Source organism: Bombus bifarius, unplaced genomic scaffold, assembly GCF_011952205.1.
Source record: "Bombus bifarius isolate JDL3187 unplaced genomic scaffold, Bbif_JDL3187 scf7180000009275, whole genome shotgun sequence".
NCBI classification, from domain to species: Eukaryota; Metazoa; Arthropoda; class Insecta; order Hymenoptera; family Apidae; genus Bombus; species Bombus bifarius.
This window is the reverse complement of record NW_022885009.1, coordinates 111238-138082: the sequence shown is the minus strand read 5'-3', so window position 1 is coordinate 138082 and position 26845 is coordinate 111238. Positions and strand designations below refer to the sequence as shown.

The window sequence follows — 26845 nt, the reverse complement described above, 5'->3', positions numbered from 1 at the left end:
TGTGATCATCTTTGACCATGTAACCATTGTGGGTTACTAAGAAATTATTAAACGTGGCAGTTTAAAAAGTTAATAAACGAGAAGAGGAATGAAGTAAACAGAAATTACGTTTGAGCTTGAAGACTACATTTGCATTGAAAAAGGGTCTAGTCCTATGTCAGTTCGGTTCGACTTATTGTTTATTGCTTATTATGCAAGTCTTGTGATCATCTTTGACCATGTAACCATTGTGGGTTACTAAGAAATTATTAAACGTGGCAGTTTAAAAAGTTAATAAAGATAAGAGGAACTGAAGTAAACAGAAATTACGTTTGAGCTTGAAGACTACATTTGTATTGAAAAAGGGTCTACTCCTATGTATTGGGTTGTCATGTGATTGGAAATTTTGTCAATACCACCTAATGACAAAATCCGCAATCACTTAATTGCCAACCCAACAATTAGTATAGTTGGTCCGAAAAAAATTCGTTGTTATACGAGAATCTCCACTTAATGAAACAAAATTCCAATAACTCATAATTTATAAATTGTAAAATTCATTAACCTATTACTAACTAAAGCACATAATATGCTTAGGTTTTTAAATGAACAGAGATGATCGTAGCGTCTCAGCAAATAGATCGCGTCTATGATACACTGTTAGCAAAGAAGAGGACCTAACTCTTACGGCTATGACAGTTGCCGGACAACTTTCAGAAACTATCGCAAGTAAGTATGTAGTTAGTGCGTGAAAGTTTTATAAAAATTGGATCGTCGTAATCGTAAAAGCGCAATCTCTCAGTGAAAAATACGATAAAAATTGAGTGGAACTTTAAATTTAGTTAACGAAATATTTTTACGTTTTCAAAAAAATTAATAACGAAAAACATTGATTACACGAACAATGTACGTGTACGTTAAACAATAGTCGTAACAAGCCGCAAAGGCTCACGTTAGCAAAGTGTTGTAAAAAGTACACGTAATTTTCGTAATCTAAATAAAGATTAGACAAAAGCCGGGAAAAGATATCTACCAAAACCATTCATTTCCGCAGCTATCCTTATCGTGAACAGTCTCTACTTGCATATTACAAATACTCTCCACATACGACAGAACGCCAAGAGATTACTAGTCAGGAGATTTCATTTATCAAAACCAAAATAACAAAAAATAATGCGAAGGCGAATAAATTTTACATAAGCGAAAGATACTTGTAAAGAAAGGCTAGTTGTCACTTGAAGATTACGCAATTATTAGAAACCTGTGGTTGATGATGAAGAATCCCTGACACAAATGACGTGTCAGCTGATGAAACTTGCAAGAGGAAACAATAAATAATTGTAGGAGATAAGGAATTACAATAATAATCATTACGATCATATTTTTTCTATCTATGAATTTTACCATCCAAGAACTTTTTTAAAATTCTGCATAAATTCAATGTCCCAAAAGTAACGTTGCACAGTTTTGATAACTATAGATTAGGACAATTCTTTGACTAGCTCTTACATACAATAAAAATCGTATTCAATTTTCTTTATAATAAACGAAGATGAAAAAGTAACGCGACTAGAGTTCTTCAAAAGCGAGTTAAGGAGGAAAAATAAAGTCCATATTAATGTAGAAGATTTTGTTATTGTTGTTTTGTTGTTGGATTTACAACTCTTTGTATCATGTACAATGTTCGCGAGAACCCTATTTGAACCCTATAAAAACTTTTCCAATTATATATCATATCTTTTGTACAAAAAATGTATTTTCGTACCACATACAACTTTCGCGATCATATTGGTAAGATTTCAAACAGATCCAAAAATATACATAGAAGTTACAAAATACAATTTAAATTTTATTTATTGTATCGTATCTTTATGCGTTTTATCAGATCGGTTCCAAATTCTACGAATATAATCACGATAATTACGTTTGATCATAATATCATGCTAATAAAATTTCAAAAAGTCTAACATGATATACATAGTATATTTACAATTATAATTTATTCGAATATCAATGGACAACGCCTTTTTCAATAATTCCCAAATTACATAAAAATATTCTAACGAATAATATTCGTCCTCGCTTGAATCTGCTTCATTCGTATAGCAAGTTAAGAAATTACTTTTTCTCGACACGGCTCATTTTTAAAATCACGTCGAAATAAAAGCGTTAGACAGTGGCTTAATTACAGCAAAGTTGCCACTAAACATAGAGAACAACAGGAATGTTTACACTAGCTGACAGAGTACGTTCCCTGTTGACGTTTTAATTAAAACTTTTCACCCTTTACGCAACAGCCAATTTAATTATTCGCCGATTACTTTTTCCAGACGAGGTAAACGTTCGGAAGTTATCATTTCGATGTTCTCAATCTCGCGGCCAGAGACAAGTTGGTAGTTCGCAGAGGAAACTGAAACGACTTTCTCCCTGTAAAAATTTATGCACCTGTAAGAAATTAATTCCAAGCTGAAAGTTGGATGAGCTGCGTGATCTCTGCTACAAAGACAAGTTCGCCTGCAAGACATCTGATGTTAAATTATCAGAGGAAAGTTTGGTGGGGATCTGATAGAAAATCCTACGGTTTCATGATAGAAGACGAGCTCATCGAGTCTTCTGTGCGGCCGTATGGTCGATGACCCAGAGGATGTGCTAACGGATCGCGCTGTGCCGCTGATTCAAGAAACCACGAACCAGACCTACTCGTAAATGTCTCTCGAAAAACATGAAATGTGTTTACCTAGCCGATATAAACACACGTATTGCGACTTTAATTTTTCAGTAAAAGTGACCGGTGAATGACGAATACGTGTTTGATTCATATACAGTAGCTGACAAAAATTTAAGACGACTCTCTCTGGTAGATTATCGCATCACATTAGAAATACTAAATAACCAAATCATCCTTGCAATTACATATGCGCTCACGCCCTATCTACGAACGGCCAGGAGACTGAAAACACGAGCACTACTTGAGAGGATGAATATAAAACGATTCGATGCTGTATTTGCTACGAATATTAATTTAAAACTATATAACACGTCGTACTAAATTCGTAATAACAAATGATAAATTTAAATGAAAATCCAGGGTATAGCAGCAATGTACGCTCTGAAGATGGAAAAATTGCTGTAGCACTACGCAAGAGATGAAAGACATTTGGCGAAATACAGCAAATGTTATTGGAACACCTGATACAGTATTTATAAATTTAAAAAAAATGGTTGGAGGAAGAAAAAAGATGGACCAGCGCATCCACTGCTTATCCGAAAAGGATCATTTTCGAATTGCTATTGATTGTTAAAACGAAATCTGTATTACGAATGATCTGAACATTTGCGTAAGAATCGTTCAGAAATATTTTCGTGATTTTAGCGTCGAAGGAGCTTTCAAAGAATCCAATACTCAGTCGTAAAAATCGGAAGCCAGAAATTGCTTCTGCTTCCGGGAAGCACACAAGCACTGGGCAGTACAAGTACGGACAGTACATTTTAATGGAGTGTTGTTTCCTGAAGATTTAAAATTTAATAGACTGTAATAGAGTAGATTTCCATAGCGAACGATCGTGGACTGTTGGTTATTTATTATCAAAATACAGCGCGATAATTTATCAGAAAAGTAATCTTGAACTTTTGTCCATTACTGTACATACAATGACAAAAAGAACATAATTTTAACGATATGATACGTATATTGTACGGAAAATTTTGACAATTACAGTGAGACTCGACTATCATGGGAAGGTACAAAGTACTTGGTGCAAAGAAATAGAAATATCTTAGAAATCAAACTGATCAAGTCTACTTTTCATATAGATATAGACATTTGAGTCCAATTTGTCCCATAGAAAAGCCATTGCAGAATTGCCAAACATACGATAAAATTGAGCAAACCTACATTTGCCACGAAATATTAACTAAAAGCATAAATTCTTAATGATGATATTTCAATATTCTTAGGTCCAAAATTTCATAAAATATTCCACCATCTAACTGCATTTTTGTTTCAATCACTAATTAACCAGCAAAGAGATTTTCCAAACGCGTGTCACATGACAATATTTAACGAACAATTCCATTCTTCCTCATTGTATTCGTATCAAATGAACTTTAACGTAAATATTATATACACAACCTATTGGGTTGGCAACTAAGTGATTGCGAATTTTGACATTAGATGGTATTGACAATTCACTTAGTTGCCAACCCAATAAGATCGTATTCATTCAATCGTAGCTCCTTCGTAATTGCAACAGTCAAGTACTTAGAATATCTTAATTACCCAAACGATGCAACACTTCCTTTGATTAACAAACACATTAAACTGATAAATATCTGAACATCGACGAACATTGTATGACTAACTATGGACAGAGTGCATCAAATTTTAAACGTTTTTTTAATTATTCCTCAACAATTAACTAATGATTTAATTGTCACAGTGGAACGAATATTTCGCCCATCAATCATTCCATTCTATTAAGCTTATCACTCGCTACGAAGTAAATTTTGAAAACGGCGTTTATAATATCGTCATTTTCCTGCTGTTTTCAATTTATGAAGCCGATCAATACGACTTCTGCATGCCACGTGTATTCCAGTTTGTGCGTAACGCTACAATATTTATATGATGATTATAAATTGGATTATAATTTGTAATCGTATTATATAAATTTATTTTAATCGCACAAAACATTCGCGCAATCCTATTAACTTGCGTAGAAAAATTGACACTGCAGCAGAGATCTAAAATCACTGTATCTTCCACGTACACTGTGACCTAGTGCGATATTTCTACTTGACTGTGATCTTCATATTAGATTAAAAGCCTAGCACACTATTAGCCAAGAACCTAAATACAGAGAAGATTTATAAATCACAGATTAAAACGAACTAAATCGACAATATAAAAAATATAATATTGAGAAAATAAAGAGACGAGATTACTTGACTCATCAAAAGCCAACGTTGCGTTAACTCAATATTTTTTCTTCCTTTTAAATCAATTCACCTTATTGAATCCTATAGAGTCCATATCGTGATTATAAAAAAAAAATTCTAAGAATTCGCTGCTTCTCCCATCTAGATCTTGCAACTGTATGAATTATCAATATATCTATTATGCTAATATAATATAATAATCTGCAATGTATCTATTGTACTAATAAATTTTCGGTGGCCTGACGAAACAACGATTCAATTCGCGATTGTTTAATAAAATTACGTTTACGCGACTTTTACGTGATCCTTGATGGATTAATCACGTGCGGTGCAAGATTAAAGGCGAAACGACGAAGAAGCAGCAAGAGACTCCGCCTCGTTTAAACTCTTAAACTCTCAATATCGCAAAGCGAGGTAAATCAAAGGATACGAACACGACACTCGAATCAATCAACCGATGTGATACCGACACGAAAGAATAAGTTGTAGAAAGACACACAAACAAGATTACGCGTTTCCAGTTCATGTTAAGTAACGAAGAAGTATTTCCTGTATTTATACATGAAATTCCCAAGCTACGTCGGAGAGGCTCTCGTTCTAAGAACGATTCCGTGTTCATTCCTGCATGAACATAGCGTGCAGAGATCCCTACCATGCAGGATAAACTTTCACCGCAACATTTGCCGTCGCCTCGATGACGTTGCCGATCAACCGACCTTGCGTTCCAAGTACCGGTATTTAGATTACAGAAAACATTTTTGCTAAGATTCGTAGGATAGGCCGCGCAAAGATACTGGACTGCGTTTAAAATATTTTCGCAGGAAGGGCACCGCTAATGGGTTACGGCGAGAAAGTTAGAAATAAAACGAGTCCTGCCCGATATGAAATTGGAAAAACCATCTCTGTAGAAAAATCTGTCTGTCTATAATATTAATGATTAGTAGTGATATTGATATTTATTGATGTAACGCGTAATTATCGTTAATAATTATTAATAATACTGATGATATTAGCATACAATAATTATTAATAATATTAATTCTGTTTATAACAAACCTATAATTTATCACTTGTCAACTATTAACTGTTAGTTAATGCATAAATTATTATGCAAGAAAGCCATGGGTATACAGGATTAATGTTTTAATCTTTTTCAGTAACAAATAGCTTACTTCTGTAAATTTATTTGTTACACGAAAATGACATAAACAATTGTAAATCCTATAAGGAATTCTAAAAAGTAATGTTTGTAACATCAGTACTCAACTAGGAATATTTAGGCAAATTCATATTTTTATTAACACGTAAATAACGATTTCATTCTTCAGATATTGCAGCTTACATATTTGGATTATACTTATTTACTTATTTATATGTACGTATATGTAACAAAATTAGATGCAAACATTTTGCGCGTTGTGGTACATTTTTTTTCTCAATGACTCGATAAATATGTAGTAGGAATATATTAAGTTTGAGATAAAAACATTTCAAGAAATTTGTGGAATTTCTTTTCTTTTTCCTCTGTTCAATGTATTACAAGGAACAAGATTTCTCGAAGGAAATCAAGGATAATTAAATTGGCGAGCATTTTGGAACAGGGTTTCTTAGAATAACGTGTAATATGTAGAGTCCAAAATGTGGCGCTTTCTTTATCTTATAATTTTCTTAATCCTAATCTGTGGACTGTAATCTTTGGATTACGATATTCATTAATTTTTCATAATTTCGTTGAAATATGGTTAAGCAAAATTTTATAATTGCATGTAATACGACGTAGCTTATCTGTATATTTTGTACAAATTAATTGCTTCAGTAACCATTTCTGAAAGTTTATTCATTGTTTTTCTATAATTTCATATTGCTTCAGATGTCAATTTCATAGTTAAAAAATTATAAAAATCTATACCAGTACTGATTATTCATTCACATTTCCATGATACATCTAACACTTTATTTTGTTTCACTAGGAAATAAATAATCACTTATGGAATCATTGTTAAAGATTATTAAATATGACTCAACGTGACGTTTATAAGAAACATGCACAAACTCATGAAAATCCCATATAAATTCTAAACGACTTCTGGCAGTGTTCTAAGAATAAGCAAAATAAAACTCTCTGGATAACGTGTTATTACGTTAACGTGCCGAATATTCAAAGTAGTTTTGTAATGAAGATCAACGAACTTTGCATAAAAACAATGAAATCCAGTCCAAACAATGAAAGTGATAAAGTATGAAGCAAATAACATATATACATGAGTAAACGAAATTATAATATTAAAAGACGTAATATCTTATTTTTATTTAAAACGACAATCTTATAATATACTAATCGAAAAATTATTTAATAAACATGTTTTTACTAAGAATAGAACTATTTACATATTTGGAAGACTCCACAATTATTTTCAATAAAATATTAAAAACATACTAACAATTTTAAGAAAAAGCTATTAAATACATATAACAAAGAATAATATCTAAAACTAAATAATGAAAATATAAAACTGGAGCCTACATAATTATTCCAAAATATGAAGTCAATTGCTATAAATAAATATGTAATGCATTATTTTGTTTCCTCATAATATCCAAAATGCCTTAAAATGAGATTTAACGACTAACCAACTATGGAAATGTATATAAATGTGTATTAAACAATCCATATTATTACTTGCCAATGCTATAAATTCAGAAAATTAATAGCCCAAATTTTTCAACTTAAAATGAAAAATCCCCTGATAGTAATATGATATAACCATGAAATATGAATGTACGTTTAAATTTCAATTCCTGGTAAATACAAGAGACAAACCTTGAAATACCAACGAGTTAATCATATCGTAGTTGTACAAATTTTCACTAAAGTACAAAACATCACAAAGTATATTTTCCTTAAAGTAACTCAAAAACATAAAGTAACAGAATAGACTGATAAATTATAGCAACGCTCGATGCACATAACATTCCGAGATGAAACAACCGTAAAAACGTCGAAACCAAGCGTCAATACTGTTCATTGACCTTCGTTGAAGCAACTAGTGTTCAAATACATACACATACCGTACGTATGATTAATTTTCCGAGATCAATGGTAACAGTGAATGATATAGCGCAACAAATCAGTGAAATGATATGAAAAGCGCAAGTATATTTTCACTGAATCGTCGAATCTCAAGTTTCTATAGATATTTCCAGAGAACGTGACGTTAGTAAATTCAAAGTGAGCCACGGTGCAACAAGATGTTCCTTTCACCGTAACATAGTAAAGGTGAATAATATAACTTGGCTAACAGGTTGATCAAGTAAAAGCAATGTCACGCAAATATATTACGGAAACAGGGAGAAAAGACTTACCGGCCACGAAGGAAGGTTCGTTCCGTGTCTCTACTCGTCATCTTCAAAGAATCTTGGATCCAGGTGTATTACGGTGGAAAATTACGCCAAGGATGTCATACCGTTGACTCTTGCCACGAAATCAAGAAGACCGCTTCGAAACAGAATACGATACTCTTTATAATTACGAATCACCGGTTTTTCGAACCAATTGTTTCCCCTACCCGCACCCTTCGCGCGCGTAAAAATTCGATTGCAAAGAGTAAACACCGGCAACAGCGCAACGTGAGCGAAACGGAAACAGGTCCTCTCTTCACTGATCTTTCCGCGAGCGAAATTCCGGTACCCGTAAACCAGGATATACCAAAGTATACGAAATCTTGATCGTACAACTATACACTGCTTGACATTACCCACGCGTTCTGTCACCGGTGTGTGCACTATCTCGCGGCCCTCTCACGACGGATCCGAGGACGATCCGTCGAGAGATCCTGTCCCCTACGCAAAGTCGATAAACGAGCTTGTTCGTTCCTGTTATGGAATGGAATTTATGTATCAAGCGACTGATGCTCACGTTTACAATGATATCCACGACACAAGCCGCCCAACCGACCGAACTCGTGAAAGGCGACTGAGCTTCTGACCGGCTTAGTGGGGAGCTCTTCCTTGCTGCTATCTCACTCCCACACAAATGCAAGGAGCTACACCGTACCCCACTAGAAGCGGACTCGACGAAAAGCCGCAAGGTTTTGAACGAGCCATGGGATTGGTTGCTGGTGGGGGAAATCGAGTAGTGATAGGAGACCGCTCCCAGTATGATGGCAGCACTGGACGTGGATATACTCACTACGTGAAATTTCAAAAAACTTTAACATACCTATAATGATCAAAAGAAATGATCCTCTATTTTCGCTCTCATTTTCTAAATAATACAATTTATATCATAGAGATGATAGTGTTTGCAAAATAGTATATATTACATCTTTTCACAAATAAATGTACTTATTTCTATACGCTAACAAAGATTATAACGAAACAAAGATTCGATTTATTAATTTTTAAATAGAATTACTAAGTATTCTTTCCTGCATTATATAATTTAAAAATTCTTTGCATTTATGTATATGCTCATCATATATCTTTACATCAAACCTAAGGTAGTTTTCAAATTTTACTAGACAAGCATTACCTTCTAGCACAGAAAGTGTATTTAGAAACTGTTTACACATAATATATAAAAACATTACACACTTTGTGTACAATAATGCATTTACAAAAATCATTCGTTGTATTACAGCCTTTTAATTATATATTATCTCTTAGTCCATTTTAATTTAAAAACTTAAAGAAGGCACAAAATACAAATTAGTATATCTTTTCTTGACTTAACAATTTTTAATAATTGAACTATAGATAATAGTAAAATTGCTCTTTATTATGAAAATGAACATTTTACATGTGGCTGGTATTTAATACAGCGAAAATTACACTAAATGACACAAGTAACAGTAGTTTTATGAATAAAATGGAAAGTGATGTGAACAGAACCAAAATAGAAATCAATAGTTGTTAGAACTAAAAACGTATACTATTTTATTTCAAATTGTTTCAATATTTCTACTATGGATTTTACATTAATTGAACACTACTGGAATAAAGATTATATATTACATCAAAGGCTTTGCAATGCCGAAATACTTTTTCTTTGACCTTCACACGAGTCAAAACCTTATAGATTTCAAAGATTCCAGTCTCATAATCATGGACATAAATTACAGCACGCTACAAATTACAACTTATTGCGTTTCATAAAATTAACAGAATATAAACAAAGTCAGCAGAATGATTTCTCATGTAATACTAATGTTACAGAGACTGAAAACTTCAAAAATTTAAGCAAAGATATTCGGCAACACAAATTTTAGAATACAAAGTGTCCAAAATTAAAAATTTAATCTAGAGGTATTTATGCACACTGTTTACTGCTATGAGATAGTTAAGAGTATTTAATAACAAGAATGAGTACGTAACTACTTTTACTTGTAACTATAATTGTAAGGTATTAGACAGTTAAATATAAATGGATTAAAAATTTCAAAAATTGAAAGTGAAAAAATTTATGAAATACCTATTAATACTCACTCATATTATACAGTTTTATCGAATTACTGCAATGCTATTTAATAGCTAATTTTAAGAAAACAACATTAGTTGCACGCAATAGTTTAAAAAAGAGACAAAGTTAAACACCATGTACAAAATATGAAATCAAAAGAATAATCTTCTTTTAAAATTACAAACTTTACGACACATCCAAGTCCTTAAATACTCCAACTTTCAGAACATTTAGTTTACAATCCGCATACAGTATCAAAGACTTCTGCAGTTTTGAGCAAACCATGCTACAACGCATCGCTTGTCAAGTAATTGCAGTATAACGTACACTAAAATTTTCAGACTATATTATTAACTTTCCCGACTCTAAATGCCAATTATGTGGTGAAAATTTGTCTTTTTTTTAACTCTCGTTACCTATATTAAATTATATCAATATTTGTTTTATTTATATATCTATATATATATATCACGCCAGTCTTTCGCCATCAATTTCGTAATATAGGTACACTTTATCAACAATCACTCTGCTCGCATCTGTTTTGTCTACATAGCTTCACATGTTCTTAACTGAATCACTAAATTATGCTGGCTTTTGCGAACCCTTCTTTCCGATCAACGATTTATGGATATGTGGTATAACACCTGTAACAGGAGAAAATTAAATAAAAAATCATTGTTTAATCTAAATCGCATTGATATAACATTCTATTACTTTTTGAGAATATAAGAAAGATATTTGCAATAAACATATAAGATAAATAATTCTTATGTTTTGACTAGACCTTTAAACTACCATTTTTAATAATCATAATATAACTTTTAAAGCTTTAGATATTAGAATCTGAATAGCAAAATTAATTACTTTGAATCAAGACTTTTAATTCAGGAGCAAGCAAATGCTTTAATTTATTATAACAAGATTATATAATATGATAATATATGATCACATGACCTATTAATTACGACTATTAAAGTAATGGAACTATTAAAAAACATACCTCCTCCAGCAATAGTTGCTTTAATGAGACTATCTAATTCTTCATCACCACGAATAGCAAGCTGAAGATGTCTTGGTGTAATACGTTTGACCTTCAAATCTTTTGATGCATTTCCTGCCAATTCGAGAACCTAAAACAAACAAAACATCGTTTCATAACACATCTAATATCGTGCACTATTTATGAAACTTTAGCACGTAACACTACAAAACACAATACCTTACATACAGAATACAAAAAATAATATGAAAACATGTAAATGAATAAATGTATACATGTATGTGAATAAATATGTACATATCAGGATTAGACATCATCTTTTAATAGAAACATAGAAATGCTTAAAAGTCATAAAAGTAATTATAAACTAAAGCATTAGTAATGTAAGAATTGTTTGTCCATAAATATATCTTTTTAGAATGTAACTATATGATAATATTTCCCTAACGAAGATGGAAGTTTTTACTTTCGTAAAAAATGAAAAATATGAATTTAAAAGTGAAATTCTATATAACACGATAAGCAGAAGAAAGAATTGTTCCTTATTTGCCTATGGTTGACGAAAAGGCGGGAAAAATCGGCCATGATGCTTGGCGTTAGTGACGCCATCAGTCGCTAGTGATGCCAACGCATATAGTCCTGGTTATAACGGCTGATCTTCCTATTGTGCGTATTTGCCTTTCTTTCTCTGTCTTTCTCTCTTTGTTTTGTGAATGCTTTCTTCTTTCACATATATTCTCACTCACCTCAGCAGTGAGGTATTCCAAGATAGCTGCACTGTATACCGCTGCTGTAGCACCGACTCGACCATGACTTGTGGTTCTGTTTTTCAAATGCCTGTGAATTCTACCAACCGGAAACTGAAAAAACCAAACATACTATGTCTAATATAGGTAAAAATGATATTACATCGGAAGGTAATTTTGCATTCGTGGCAAGGTAAATATTTTTGGGTTAGGACGCATCATATATAATGTCTGTTCAAATAACATGAGGTCACTCGGCGTCAGCAGCTTTTCGTATAACAAATATCGAACGACGACGAATGACACAATTTTTCGTAATATTATACGTTCCCAGTACTTTCCCCGCAACAATTCTTTATATAGCCACGCTGTACCCGATTCTTCTAAACGAAAAACCAATTTTGTCTACACATAGAACAGCACACATAACTCAGTCCTTTTTTAACACAACGAATATCGAGCGGTGTACGATGATTCGGCTTTCCCGAGCTCTCCAGTTTAGTATGTGATTTCGTCATTCACTAACGAATGTCCTGTATTTTATTTATTTACGCGTTCAAAATATTAATAAATTTTCTACAGTTGGAAATTATAATTATCCGAAGACAATGGTTGATAAACTTCATAAAGAAAATATGTTATGTTACTTTACAAGATATTAAGTTTAATGTTTACATACTTAATGTTATTATTTACATGTTTGTATACATAACTATATACGTTTCTACGTATCACAAACTAGAGTTCTTTAAATTAATTTAAAAAATTGTTAAATTTTTATACTTAAATAAATAAGAATACACGGTTTCAACATAAAAAATATCAATGTCGCTATTGACTGAATTTCAATAATGGACGAGCCTATTGAATACAAAAATAATAATACAAGACTAAATTAGAACTGCTGTCAATTTAAATTATCTTGACAGAATTCGCATAATATGACTAAACGCAAACAATTACCAACACAGCGATTCGTATTAAATGATTTTTTGAAAATTATAAAAAAGAATAATTCGATGAGAATCATATTAGTAGCTGAATAGGAAGATATGAGAGGGGGGGGGTGTAGAGTACACAGACTCAACGACTCGTTTGAAAACTTCCGAACTTAGACGTAATCACCATAACTTTAATTCAAAAAATAATAGACTTCCTCCAAGTTTTCTTCAGTTATTTAACACAATACGTATAAATCGAAGTTAAATCAAACACTTTTATATATTTTATTCACAGCAAGATCGCAAATACTTGAAAAAAATGAATTGTTCATTATGAATCTAAAAACGCTTCGGTTTTTCGCGCCAACCACAATGATTTAACCTTTTTACCCTTAAAATCTATTTAAAATAATCACGTAGACGTTCATTATCGAAAAATAATGTTGACAAACTTCTATTCTATGCATTTGAACTGGTCGAGTAGTAGGCAATAAACTCACCTGCAAGCCGGCCCTCGCCGAACGAGAGACCGCCTTCGCCTTCGCTTTACCCGAGTCCTTGCCCGCCTTTCCGCCAGCCTGTTCAGAAACGAAAATCACGGTTAATTTGCGAGATACGGCCACGAAATTTCGCCAGAAGACAGCATGAACATTGTAGAATACGGTTGTGCTATTAGAATGCACGGATGGCTAAAGGATCCGCTGAAAACTTGCGGATACTCACCATTATCGGACAAGAGCCTTTGTGGTTCACTACACGACAGACTTGCCAGAAGCACAGACGACGCCGTCTAAGCGCGGTCCCGCCAAATACGCTTGGCGCTGTCGGCACGTCCCGCGATCGTCCCACGTGACTAAAACACACCAATTACACTCACTCAATAAAATGCCCGTTCGCCATCTGTTGGTCTTGACTCGTTACAACAATTTACTCGAAAGAGTAACGTTCCTATCTTGTATCACTTAAACATTGCATCGTGTACACTGGGTAATTTTCCATACTGTCTAAGGTACACTGCGTTATTATTCCCGTTGGTCACTTACCGTTTATTCCCAACTTATCAAACACTATCTAAAGTCTCTTTGAATTTTAGGCGTAACCACCGTGTAATTCTCATTTCATATTTTTCTATATATCTCTTTGTTTGAATTTATAAACACACAAATGGTTTGATATTCAAATTCCTTTCATATAACAGTATTTTTTATACCGGCAAACAGGAAACGTAATTGCATCATTACTAATAAATGTAAAGTTAATAAAAATTGGAAGAACAAAGAATTTATCATTCTGTATAAAAATTTCCTTGCATCTATTGTACAATCACGCACAGTAGATTACATATTATATTTTTATAGTATTAATACGATTGATACGTCGTACGCATATCGTTTCTAACGTTTAATATATGTTTCTTAAAAAAAATAAATGATGTTACAAATAGTAACATCTGGCGTAAAAAAGTGATTTACCTCACCTACAAAGTATAAAATGTTAACGACGCGGCATCGATGAATTTCAAAGTAACCGATGAACTTTAGTCTTAAGTTATAGTCTCAAGAATTCAGTTCTTTCTCACACATTGTGTCACAGGTATAATATAATAAAACAACACTGTACGAAAAAGTGAAATCTGAAATGGAAACTTTAATAAATGTATATAATATATATTCATATTTTTATAATTAAATTATCAAACATAGGAGCGTGTTATCATTGAACACAACTGAATAGAATAAAACATGATGAAGAAATATCTACACAAACACATAATATAAAATAGTATTAATATTTTGTTGTTCGCGTTATGCAGTAAAGGCACAAATTAAATTATTCCTGTAAAAATAATCAACATGTATTTCCTTCGATTTTAACAGTTGACACCGTGAAGCATAGTATGTAATGGATTAGTATTGTGCAGACGAAAGAAACTGTATCACTCTTTATTGATAGAAAGGCAGTCACATAATAAATTTATACAAAAGGTATGTATGTATATATGTGTATATATAGAAAATACGTACGTTGTTGCTACGAGGATAATATCAAGATTATACTACAGGGAGAGGAAACGAGCAGGTGTATCGCGTTTCTATTTGAACCATCATATGACAATAAACAGTTCCCAGGTTTTTAAAGAATTATTGTGGAAATAACGCGAGTAGAGTCCCTAACGTACACATCTCTATATTATTAGAGAGCACTGTCTAAAACTGCGGTTGGCACGACCATCACGGATGGGTTGCAATATCGACGAGTCTCTGCGCAGACATGCGCACTGTTGCGTGCGCTTTACTTGCAACTTTTCCCGCCATTTTTCTCATTCCTCGCCCTTTCATTGGTACTATACGTCGTGTGTTTACCCTCCTTTTTGTTCCTTCCGTTCATTTATTCCGTCGTAACCACTACCGCTTATCATTCGAACTTGTCTGTAGTTAGTATTGCTCGGACTTCTTTGTTTCGGCCAGTTCGTCGCACTTATCCTCCAAATCCTCCTGCAATTCGAATCAATATCATTTCAACAGTACTATTACAGATCGAAATGTTTTAGCAGATAGATAAAACAAGCAGCATTTCACAGACTTCTAAGTAACATATAACACTGAATAATATCATTAGTTGTTTTATCTTAATTATATGGATAGTTAAATTCTTATTCCAATGTTCACTTCTGTTTATTTGTTTCAAAATATTATAATGGATAACGGTATATGTAAAAGAGTAAAAATTATTTTAAACGAGTAGACAGTGAGAGTTTAAAGGAAGGTTGTATCACAATATAAAAACCTTATTGACAATTATTCAAAAGTGTATAAAATATATAAAATAAAAGTTTCTTTAAAATTAATTTAGAAGGTTAAGTTTGCTATATGAGAACTATTTAAAAATCTTGTTATTGTACATAACATATGTACATTATACTTCATCTGTATAATATATTGTTTACCAGTATCTATGAAATTTTTAAAATTGATTAACTCTCTAGCAATTATAAAATTTAATATCATAATACTCGTATTCTTTAAACAGATAAGGTATATCAATTCCTCTATTATAAAATGTATAATTATTATAATTAAAATTAACATGTAATATCATTGTTTTCCATGTAATATCATTAGAAGTTTTAATAATTAAGATTTAATAATTTGTAATCATTGCATTCCAAAATTTATTCATGTGTATGGGAGTATATTCGTTTCAAATTACTAACTAATTAATATTATAAATTACTTTATAATTAATACTAATTACTAATTAATAACTTAAAATTATTCATTTATAAATATCAGGGATCGTTACCTCGTTAAGTTCTAAACATTTGCCCCACTCGATAAGGGTAATTTTATGGTCGTTGTCTCTGTCGCAGGAGTCGAGGAACGGTGCAATACAATGCTCGAGAGCCATCAAAGGTGCTTTAATGGGGAAAAGTTCATGCCTGGAAACAGCTCTGTCATGAGGGTGACCATCTAAGTCGCACCATTTCCAGATAGCGGCGTTAGTCCAACGCAATGTATGATTTGTTTCAGCTTCCCGTTGCATTTTCAGATAATGCGATGGTAATTCTTGACGATCAGCAAGATCTCTCATGATATTAAACAGCCAGTCTCGCATTCGCCTTGGGAAGTCAGCCATGTCTTCCTTTTTGCACTCCTGCAACGCGGCAAACGGTCGACGTTAGAACGAAACTATAAGAATACAATTAATTCACCCGTCTTCGAACTATTTTTTTTAATTTTTACTAATTCCATGTTGCACTGTTTAATTACTAAACTACAATATACATATATAGTCATCCATAAATAAATTTATATTATAATTAAAATTTACTTTTATAAATATATTTATTATAATTTAAATTAAAGCATTACAAATATAATCATCGAAAATTTCATGTTTCTCATAAATAACCGTACAAACTATTGCAACTTTCGTTTTGTATTTCACAAATAAAATATTTTAATCGTAATTTATCCGATGTTTATTCAGTTACGCTACGTATCTTTACGTGCAAATTTAGTTAAAATTTCCGAAAATCGTTAAGTTTATATATCTATGTACTAATCTTTGTTTCATAACAAAGTCATGAACACATTCCCGTTTAATTATACGATGAAGTAATCTAACGAAATGGCGTTACATGAACGCAAGGACAGATATAAAATTACAATGAAATCATTTCTATGGGACAAGAATAACAATAATACACGATAGATAAGATACACTTCTATTCATGAATAGCATTCCGTTATATCAGCCAGTGATAACTGTAGCAGATACTTTACCAATACCAATGAACGCTTGTTAAGATTTATGAGAAAGATATTCGACTTTTTCGATTTAAGCGCAGCGTGTACCACAAACGATACGAATTTGTTCTTCGTATCGTGTGCTTTGTATTATATTCTTTATAGAAATTTAACGTATCCGAACTCGTCGGTGACGATGGTAAGTACTTACAGGCATCTCTCGGCATTCACCGAAGTATACAACGTGAACGTGTTGATACTTCTCGGCGTTTCTGCATCTGGCGTCGCCGGAGTCGCAGAAACAACGCGCCTGGTAGACCTCGCAATCGCTTCCGAAAGTTTCATTGTGATTAGTGCAAACTTTTCGCCTAGGATCGACCTCTTCGTCGCATACCTCAACGCAAACACACTCGGCGGTGTCTTCGTCGATAGCCTGAAACGATCGTAATCCTTACAACTAACGAATTTCTTTGTTGGATAGAACGTTCGAACGTAAATGGAACGTTCCAAACGAACGCAGTACGAAATCTTACCAACCTTTATTCAAAAATTTTTAACCAACATCATCTTTTATAGTTTGCGTACTGAATTCCACGAGTTGAATAGAAGATTCTCAAAGGCCGATAGCGAAGCGGATTCGCGAGAGATACATTTTTAGACAGAATATTACACAGAAGTATCTCGAGCGAATCTTCGAATATTTCAAATAATTCTTATATCTTTGAAAAAGATATATTCTTACAAAGCGAAAGGATTTAATGGACCTACTGTCTGGCGGAGCACTTTTCGTACTTCTGCGTTTTTAGACGCTTGCGATTGTAAACAATCGTAACAAATACATGTTATAAAATTGAATAATTGAGAGCCGAACATAGTCGATTTACGGTGATTTGGGTAATGACAAAAATACAGAAGAATTGTTGAAGAATTGTACGCATCGTGGTAATAACATGCGATTTCGGTCTCTGACAAACCTTGCAAACTCGTCCTGCGCCACAGTGTTTATCCATGCACGGATCCATACGGAGCAAGCTCTGAGGCTTCGATCCAACCTCGTTTCTGCCATCTTCGACGGTGACCTCAGCATCCTCCGCTGCCTCGGCTATTTCATCAGCCTCAAGCATGTTCATGACCTCATCTTGAACGGTGGCTTCCGTCGTGGTTGTGCGACGGCGATGTTTTTTTCGTCGCTAAGAATCGATAATCGTAATAGGCCATGTTATTAATTCGTGTTATTATAATTTTCTAATTTTATGAGTATCGGTCCCCGTGAAATAAACTCTGTCGTGATTTACCTTAAATTATCCAACATGTTGTGTATAAATTTGTTACAAGTTCGTCGTTTGAATATTTACATTTAAAGAGATAATTGTAATACTGTAATAATTCGTATCTGTATACTTAATTTTTATATATCTTCTGATCAACTTACTTGTTGGGCTGAGACGTCCACCAAAAGGGACACTAACAGCAACGCAAATAAAAGGAACTGCAGTTTCGTCCGCATTGCGATCTCTGCGACAAACAATCGATCGTTCAACATGTGCGTGTGAGCTTAAAATACATATATTTAAAATAATGTGAATTTTCTTCTCTCTTTTTTTATCGCTTAACGCGTTGGCAGCTACGATGGTATTCGAAAGACATAAGGAAAGAGCGGATTTCTGTTATTCACATCGCCGTTTCATAAAGTTCTTGCGCGGTGAAGGTTTATTATTCTAACGCGATCGAAGCAGATTTTTCGACAGAAGATCGTTCGTGCAGGATTCTACTGGTGGTCTAATTTAAAAAATGTCCAACAAAATATGTATAACGTGCTCGATACAACCGATCCCGTTTGGGTCAAGCAACGTGTCCAACGATAAATCTCTGAGACCTTAATAGGAGCAACGAAGCGATAACCCAGATACTCGGAAATCACAATTCTTTACAAATGTTCGTAACTACCCGAATGCGTATTGCGAGCACGCAATTCTCTTGCCCGATTTCTTACGCTCGTAAATACGTCGTACGACAAATGCGGATGATAAAACCTATTTATGCGGTTGTCTTTATTAGTTTGAATTGATGACGAGAAACGAAGGTCGCGTTGAACTCATCAACCAAGTATGACAACGCCTACTTCTATTTGAAAGATCTTCGTTTAATTCGAAATGTTTTGTGATTTCAAAGCAGCTTCGTAATTCTTCCAACTAATATCCTTCTGTTCGCCAGAGAATTATTTTTAAAAAATTATTTTACGATTTTAAAACAACACCTTGCTTCTTCGAATTCATGTCGTTTTATTCGTAGAATTTTTTACTACTATTTTATAAAATACTATTTTTTAATACTATTTTATAAAAAGTATTGATTTAAATTTGTCATGAAGAATATTGAAAACGCTATTTAATTTACAAGTTGCGTTGCACCCTTATTAAAAATAGAGAATTAAAAACAGAGCAATTGTAAATTACATTTCGCTCAGATTATTTTATTATTATGGATTTATTATCTCATATTAATTGATTAATTGTGCAAAAATAAATAATTACCATTGGAAAAACACGTGGAGAAATTAAATGTCTAATACAGAATCGTAAAGTTTGTTTAAGAAAAGATAACTCTGCTTTTATTTTTGTATACGTGTTTCGCTTTAGCACGTGTAAACCAATTTGTGACTTAAATGATATTATTGCATTTTTCTAAAAACGTACTAAATCATCTTTAACAGATTGTAATAAAAAATAGTGATAAAGTGTATGTAAAATGTGATCGCAGAGTCCTTGTACGATCATTTACAGCTACAAATTAAAACACGTTTCCCTAGCTTCCCTAGCGGGTTAACTGGCTAAATATAGCTTGGTTTATGCGTAAGGTTCAGTCGGTTTGATTACATTTGCAGCATGAAATTTCCGTTAAACAGAATCGTTAAATATGTAGGGCTATCGTTACACGTGTTACATCAGCTGTTTCTTCGAATTCTCTGTTTCTCTCCTCAACCTAGATTTTGAACATAATACAGTACAACCAGTATCTTAATAAAGAAACTATGAGTATTCTTCGAATCTACGTTAAATGTAGCTTTCTTCTTTTCCTCTAAAAAAAAAAAAAAAAAAAAAAAAAAAAGGAAGAAGAAATTCAACGTTACATCCGTACCTTGTTAAGTGACATATATATTTTTATTCTTTCTTTTAGTCTCTGTCGTGTATTAAAATGTCAGTTACTATTAGTATGCTATGAGCGAGTATGTTTTAAATCTACGGTAAGTATACCTTTTTTTCTTTAACAAAAAAGGGAAAACAAATTCAACGTTACATACGTACCTTGTTAAGTGATATACATATTTGTATTCTTTTTCTTAGTCCCTGTCGTGTATTAAAACGTCAGTTACTTTTAGGAAATTAGTATACCTTAAATCTACGTTAAATGTACTTTTTTCTCCTTCTTTAAAAAAGAGGCGGAAAGAAATTCAACGTTACATATGAAAATTGTTAAGCAATACATATGTACATTGTTAAGTCAACATATGTACATCGCTAAATTATACAAAAACATATGTATCACTTAACAATTTATACGTTTTTCTTCTTTTTCTTAGTCTCTGTCGTGTATTAAAATGTCAGTTACTATTAGGAAACTATAAGCGAATATACTTCAAATCTACGGCAAGTGTACCCTCTTCTTTCTTTAAGAAAAGTGTAAAGAAAAGTCAACGTTACATATGTACATTCTTAAATTCTACAGATGTTGTTTTTCTTTTTCTTAGTCTCTGTTCTATGTTACAATGTCATCATTTTCGAAACTGAAGAAATCTGAACTTTTATATCATTCTCTTTGTGCCATCTTTGTTTCCCTTGATTTGATTTAAAATATTTAATCGCTATTTCGTAATAATTTGTATAATATTACTATTTGGAAATAGTTGAAGCTATATTTACTTGGAAGATAAAAGATACAACTTTTCGAATATTTCAAGGTATTTTGAAAAATAAAAAGATGCTAAATGGAATACTTAGATTAAGAAGAACCAGTATAGTGGCTTTGTTTTTATAATCAAAACCGATGGTGCTCGGAACGTTCTGCGCAAGAGACTTCAATTCCTCGAAGAAACGTATCGCTACTTTCTTCTACGAAATCGCGTTAGCTCTACAGCATAACCGTACCCTGCGTATCATGTAAACGCTCTAGGGCGTCCTAATCTAAGTTTCTTAAAATTAAAAATAGTTTCAAGAAGCTATTTCGTTAAGAAAAGTAACATTATTCCAAGTGCCAATTCCGAGCGGATATTCGACGCGATTTTTTTAAAATTTCAATCGTATTTTACTCTTATTAACTTCCTCGAGTTTAAAGGAGAAAAAAATGAAGTAATCGTTACTCGATGATTTTTCGTCGCAATTTTTGTTAAAACGGCAAACATTTCTCTTTTTTTCTTTTTCAAAAACCGCAGTGTGGTTAAAATATTGCAAAAATATTGTTGAACCTCTGGTAGAGTGGGAGTTTGTCGCAAGTATGTCGCGACAGAAACGCGAACCAGCACGTTACGGCTTATGAAACGTGGAGGCGACTGTAGGAATCGCGGATGACCCGGTTTTTATCGCTTCTCTGATCGGCGCCCACGAACCCGCGTACGTAATCGTCGTCACTCGAAGCCCGAAGAACCATATTACCGCATTGTCTTCTTAACAAAATTCCCAGCTACGATATACAAACCCTACCAAATAACGACGACTTACATGTCGAAGACGCGATACTGTTTCGTGTCCTATTACCAACGCGGTATCTTAACAGTGATAAAAGAGGAAGCTTTCCAAAGAAGACGGTAGAACGAAGTGATAACGAAGCTCGTCCTTAACCACTGTGAGTCGTTCCAGTACGAACTCTGTGTTTTCGCTGACCTTCGTGGAATAGATTTAGATATCACGTTCCATGATACTGCAGAAATTCGAGATCGGGTCTTTCTGTACCCCGCACATATTTGTGGCTCTGTGTGCGAAATTCTAAATAGGATGCATGTAAATTACGTAACGTTCGAAATATAGTTGTTTCAGATTACGGCTTACACGATCGGTTAATAAATTACGAGCGCGCGAAGATTGGGGTTAGGTTACGTCGCTGAAAAACAAATCGCAGAGAAAAGATTGTAAGGATGTTCGATAGAATTACAAGCGTGACAACGTCGAATATCCTCGCAGTATCTTGTTTTTTTTCGGAAGAAGGATGTTGAATTTCCGTTCTAAAAAGCACAATTTCCGTGGTGTTCGCGACAAGATAAACCAGTTGCGACAAACGCCCACTATTAATACGTTTACCAAGTATATTTTCAGATAAAGTATACATGTAATTGCCGCTTGTGTTATAGAAACAATAAAGCGTATTTATCTGTTAAATTATAAAAAGATTTGACTTCACTTCCTGGTCGGTGAGCTTAATTAGATAATTAGTGACACTTCCGTGTAAGGAAGTTGATACATACGCAAAATAACATTGTTTTAAATAAGAAAGCGTAATTCTTAAAATGTTTTATTCGTTGTTTAAATCGAATCACAGGATTTTTATAACTTTCCCGTCAGTTGAGTATCTCGTTCCTAATGTCTCGTTTCGAATATGTGTATTTTAATGTAATGTAATATAAAATGTAGAGTGCAAAGTAAAACGCGAATTTACGTTTCTATAATTTTGAAGCAAGAATTTAATGGGAAGAATTAAATTTCACGAGTAGAGCGGTTAATGTCTAATCGGATATATCGCATATCGAGATACCAAACCTACGATCTCAGCATACAACGTATGATAGAGAGTATATATTTTTCATATTTTGTGTTATTTCGAAATTCGGATATATCTGTTGCAATAATTCATATAACGTAGCAGAACTAATCGTTAATTTTTTAATTAACTTAACGATATCTTATTTCATATGTATTCATTTATATGTATTCATAAATATATACATATATTTCGTATTTGTATATGTATTTTATATCTTGAAATATTATATTATATCTTAATATTTTATTAAATGAATGAAAATTTATCATTCGAAGATGTTTGAAAGAGAACTGTTATCAACAGTATAAGAAACTACAGATCATCTATGTATAGCACACCAAAATGCAAATGTATCTATTCGTCTGCGATAGTTGTATCAACTTAGATTAGCTCTTCTTTTTCTTAATAGTATAACGTAATCAATTGATGTCAGAAAACATCATAACGTGATGTGATCAAATTACCAAGATCTCTTATATATTTTCAATTCATCGTCAATTCGTATTATATACTCTTTTGTCTACGATAACTTCCAAAGATAACTTCCATTTAAATAATATTAAGTACACGTTCACTTAATATTGATTTTACGATTATTTCTATTAATATCTCTTCGACATCATACGCGATTACCTCAAAACCAAATAGAATTATTTCACCGTTAATTACGAACACCAAAATCAAATAGAATTACCTAACCACGCCTCGAGTATTTCTCACATTAATAATCCGCGAGAATTAGAAAAACGAAATCACAAAGGCTCTGCACTCGACAATAACCGAACTCACATTACCTTAAGCCTCTTTCCTCTATAAATCCAAAGGAGCGCTAAATATTTATTTTTACAAATACATCTTCAACTTTCATAGTTTAACGACCATAGTTTATAGACAAAGCGACCGATAAAGCGCGATATAGTTGCAATGGAATTCCTGCTGCTTGAATATCATCTGCGATAATTCGCGAAAATCGAGAAGGTAAAATTTCACATCTGTTATTGAGCAGCAATCGAGCGCAAGTTATTTTAAAAAGGGGCGTGTAATCGCGACGGATTCGCGTACATATGCCCGCAAACCGTAAAGCGGTCGCAGCAAGCGCACACCTGTCCGCGCTATAGTACGGACATGTTATTTACCTCGTATCGTTCCTTTCCCTTGTTGCCGGCGTTATCTTTCTGTCCTTTCTCCGGCCGTTTTTGGGAACGTTCAAAAGAGCCCTCCAAATCGGTCGCTGGACCGGTACTGACTGCGGGCAGTGCGCGGAGGAACGACCAGCAGAGACTATCCGAGCTCGCGGACTCACGCCAAACAACCAGAGATGACCTCATCGTTTTTCTTTCTTCCGACACCCCCGTTTGATCTTTCTGCCATATGCACTGCTTCTCGTTCCTCTTCTCGCTGTGGAACCGAGTCCCTCCTACCCGAACAATTACGCAACGTAATGTCCCGTACATACGTAACCGGCAGGCCTCGAAGTTTCTTTTTCGAATAATCTTCAACCGGATAACGTTCGATTCAAGTTCTGCTCGATTCCATCGAGCTTCTATGTAGCAGTATACGGCGGCTCGTAAAAATATTCCGATCCTCGTAGAAAATCTTTACGTTCGATACGGATCCGTCACGCGTTTGCTTTATTTTTTATTTGCTTTATTAACATCGTAGCGAAGCGAGGCTGTTACGATTATGTTGGTAGATCTCAAAACTAATCTGAAAATAGATGTAGATGAAAGCTATTTACGAAGACTTTTGTATGTGAAAGTATGTATTTTGCAGGAGCCGAGCAAATATTTAAATATTTAATTATCTAATTACGGCGATAAGCTTCGATATTCGGTGGGATTACCTTTAACAATTATTACATGTTTAAGGTGTCTGTTTAGTCCGTACACCAATTTTTTTTGTTAGTTACATAGTCACGAACTAAGGTATTGGCACACTCTCTAAGGTAGAAAAACTTTTTTTAATTCGACCAAAGTAGCTGAATTTTGTTTTCTTCTGAGGAGTTGGGACTAGTTTACTAGGTGACGGGTAAGAAAGATTTTAGGAAAGTTGCAGCTTTCTGCGCGTCTTTATTTAGGTTTGTATGCACAATTTAAACAACACATTTTGAAGAATTATGCCAGCTGTACGTATGCTGAAAATTTGACTGTTTGAGTAACAGGCGTCGAAAGATGAACAAGAATATGGATTTATTAGTTACAGGTCGAAAATCTGAATTTTCTGAAAAATCTGAAACAGCAATTTTCATCGTTTTTATACGTCTGTAGCTCATAGCAACATTAACCGGTTTCGATAAAATTGTCAGTACATATATAACTAACATAGATCTACAAAGCGTGCTTATCTCAGTTTTTAAACCTTCGTTACAGTTTCAGATAAGAAACTTGTAAGAAGTGACTTTTACTATTTTTCCCGCGATTCTGACCGTCTGCAATTTTTTCAAAAAATTTGTTTCGCGTCATCTCGTTGGTTACGAGATTCTTCCTAACTCGTCAAAAAAGTCGTGTGGTCTAACCTAAAAAAAATTATTCGGTTCTAAGGAGTGTGCCAACACTTTTGTTCGTGATCGCATCATATGTGTGGTGAACATCTTGTAACGTTTAGTTCAACGACTCGCGAAAGTATTCCAACGCTTATTTATAAGGAAATTTTTAACTATATCATTACAGTTGCGAACGTACTGCACGAAACTCTTCGAAACGTATCGTTAACAGGTGGCGACTATTACGACTATAATAATGAAATTTTTAAGCAATCTAAAAATGTACGTGAAAGTTACTTTTCTGAGCGACTATACTCGTTACTCGTATGACCGTGAAGAGTATTTCGCACTTATTTGTTCTATTCACATGTTTGTTCTGTGACATACACATACGTGGAATTATCTAAATCGCATCGTGTCAGTTACGTTAAGCAGAGATTTAAGCGGTAGATGTGCTCTAATTGTCCGCAAAAATTCGTCTCGATTCAAGTGACTATCGCAAAGATTATAAAATAATCATAGAGTCGCTCAACCGTGTCGAACGATTTAGAAATTGCGACGATTTAACAAAACGCCAACAGAGTAAGCTTAATGGCACGAGCAAGTGTCCTCCGGCATTAACACATGCACTTTCACAATAACCAAAACTTTTCTGATAATATCGACTATATCGACTAATATGTCATAAAATAGCTCGTCAAATAACTTGTCCTAAAATAACGTGTTAGCCATAATTTCGATATTCACCTAACAATATGAATTTTGTAAAGAGAGTAAAAAAAGACCTTGCAATAAACGTCATGCCGAATCGTGTGTACGTAACCACGCGTACTAAACTTGTTTAAAATCTACCATCACGAAATGTTCATAATTTGGTGAATTTTTTATAATGCAAAATATTTAGCGTGTGACGTAAAACCGCTGTAATTTAAAATATTCATAGAAAGTGTAACGCCTCGCTCGATATTCCGTATCTCATAGAATTAGAGTTCATCCGCCTACGTGCAATTAAAAAGTAAAATCAATCTGCCGAGTATAGCTCGTCGGATCGTCGCGATGTTTTTACAGCAGTTTCGATAAAATGAAACTGTTTGTCCGTTAATTTTTACATGTGTATATTTTTATACTTCGCACTACGTTACGCCGCTGTTTGATGTTCGAGTAATCAGGTCATGAGGAACTGTATCAAGTGATCGCAAATAAACGTCTACTGTATCTAATGTTCATATAGGAACGAGAGTAAATCAATTTAACCCTTTAATTGAAGTAGTGAAACTTACATATATATTACGACATATAT

At 33.5% G+C, this 26845-nt stretch overlaps 3 protein-coding genes across 6 annotated transcripts in view; all 3 read right to left on the bottom strand.

Annotated features, from left to right (window-relative positions):
- Nucleotides 1–8993, bottom strand: part of LOC117214929 (cadherin-87A) — a 538333-nt gene extending 529340 nt beyond the window's left edge. For both annotated transcript variants that reach the window (XM_033461288.1, XM_033461289.1), the window contains exons 1-2: nucleotides 8834–8993; nucleotides 8281–8413 (exon numbers count right to left, since the gene is read on the bottom strand). In XM_033461288.1, the coding sequence (XP_033317179.1) occupies nucleotides 8281–8321 (41 nt within the window). In that variant the 5' untranslated portion in view covers nucleotides 8322–8413; nucleotides 8834–8993. The remainder of the gene's footprint in view (nucleotides 1–8280; nucleotides 8414–8833) is intronic.
- Nucleotides 8994–9444: 451 nt separating this feature from the next.
- On the bottom strand, nucleotides 9445–13915 carry LOC117214941 (histone H2A.V). Its single transcript, XM_033461318.1, has 5 exons — nucleotides 13786–13915; nucleotides 13563–13640; nucleotides 12122–12235; nucleotides 11376–11505; nucleotides 9445–11019 (listed from the first exon to the last, which is right to left on the bottom strand). Exons 1-5 carry the CDS (start codon nucleotides 13786–13788, stop codon nucleotides 10958–10960), a joined length of 387 nt encoding a protein of 128 aa, XP_033317209.1. The 5' UTR covers nucleotides 13789–13915; the 3' UTR covers nucleotides 9445–10957.
- A 986-nt stretch (nucleotides 13916–14901) lies between these two features.
- On the bottom strand, nucleotides 14902–24384 carry LOC117214940 (SPARC-like). Of its 3 annotated transcripts, none has more exons than XM_033461315.1 (6): nucleotides 24200–24384; nucleotides 18745–18827; nucleotides 18287–18502; nucleotides 17524–17745; nucleotides 16366–16716; nucleotides 14902–15557 (listed from the first exon to the last, which is right to left on the bottom strand). In XM_033461315.1, the coding sequence occupies exons 2-6, from the start codon at nucleotides 18817–18819 to the stop codon at nucleotides 15498–15500; spliced, it is 924 nt and encodes a 307-aa protein (XP_033317206.1). In that variant the 5' UTR covers nucleotides 18820–18827; nucleotides 24200–24384; the 3' UTR covers nucleotides 14902–15497. The 3 variants fall into 3 exon arrangements, with proteins under 3 accessions (XP_033317206.1, XP_033317207.1, XP_033317208.1); XM_033461316.1 differs by lacking the exon at nucleotides 24200–24384 and adding an exon at nucleotides 19189–19333; XM_033461317.1 differs by lacking the exon at nucleotides 24200–24384 and adding an exon at nucleotides 19260–19278.
- Between the last annotated feature and the right edge of the window lie 2461 nt (nucleotides 24385–26845).

Coding starts and splice junctions, on each gene's coding strand:
- LOC117214941 (XM_033461318.1), bottom strand. Junction 12,236..13,562: donor CGGCGAGGGCCGGCTTGCAG/GTGAGTTTATTG, acceptor TGGTTTTTTCAG/TTTCCGGTTGGTAGAATTCA. Junction 11,506..12,121: donor TGGAATACCTCACTGCTGAG/GTGAGTGAGAAT, acceptor TGTTTGTTTTAG/GTTCTCGAATTGGCAGGAAA.
- LOC117214940 (XM_033461315.1), bottom strand. CDS start 18,819: ATGCGGACGAAACTGCAGTTCCTTTTATTTGCGTTGCTGTTAGTGTCC. Junction 18,503..18,744: donor TGGACGTCTCAGCCCAACAA/GTAAGTTGATCA, acceptor ATCGATTCTTAG/CGACGAAAAAAACATCGCCG. Junction 17,746..18,286: donor GCGCAGGACGAGTTTGCAAG/GTTTGTCAGAGA, acceptor CGATCGTTTCAG/GCTATCGACGAAGACACCGC.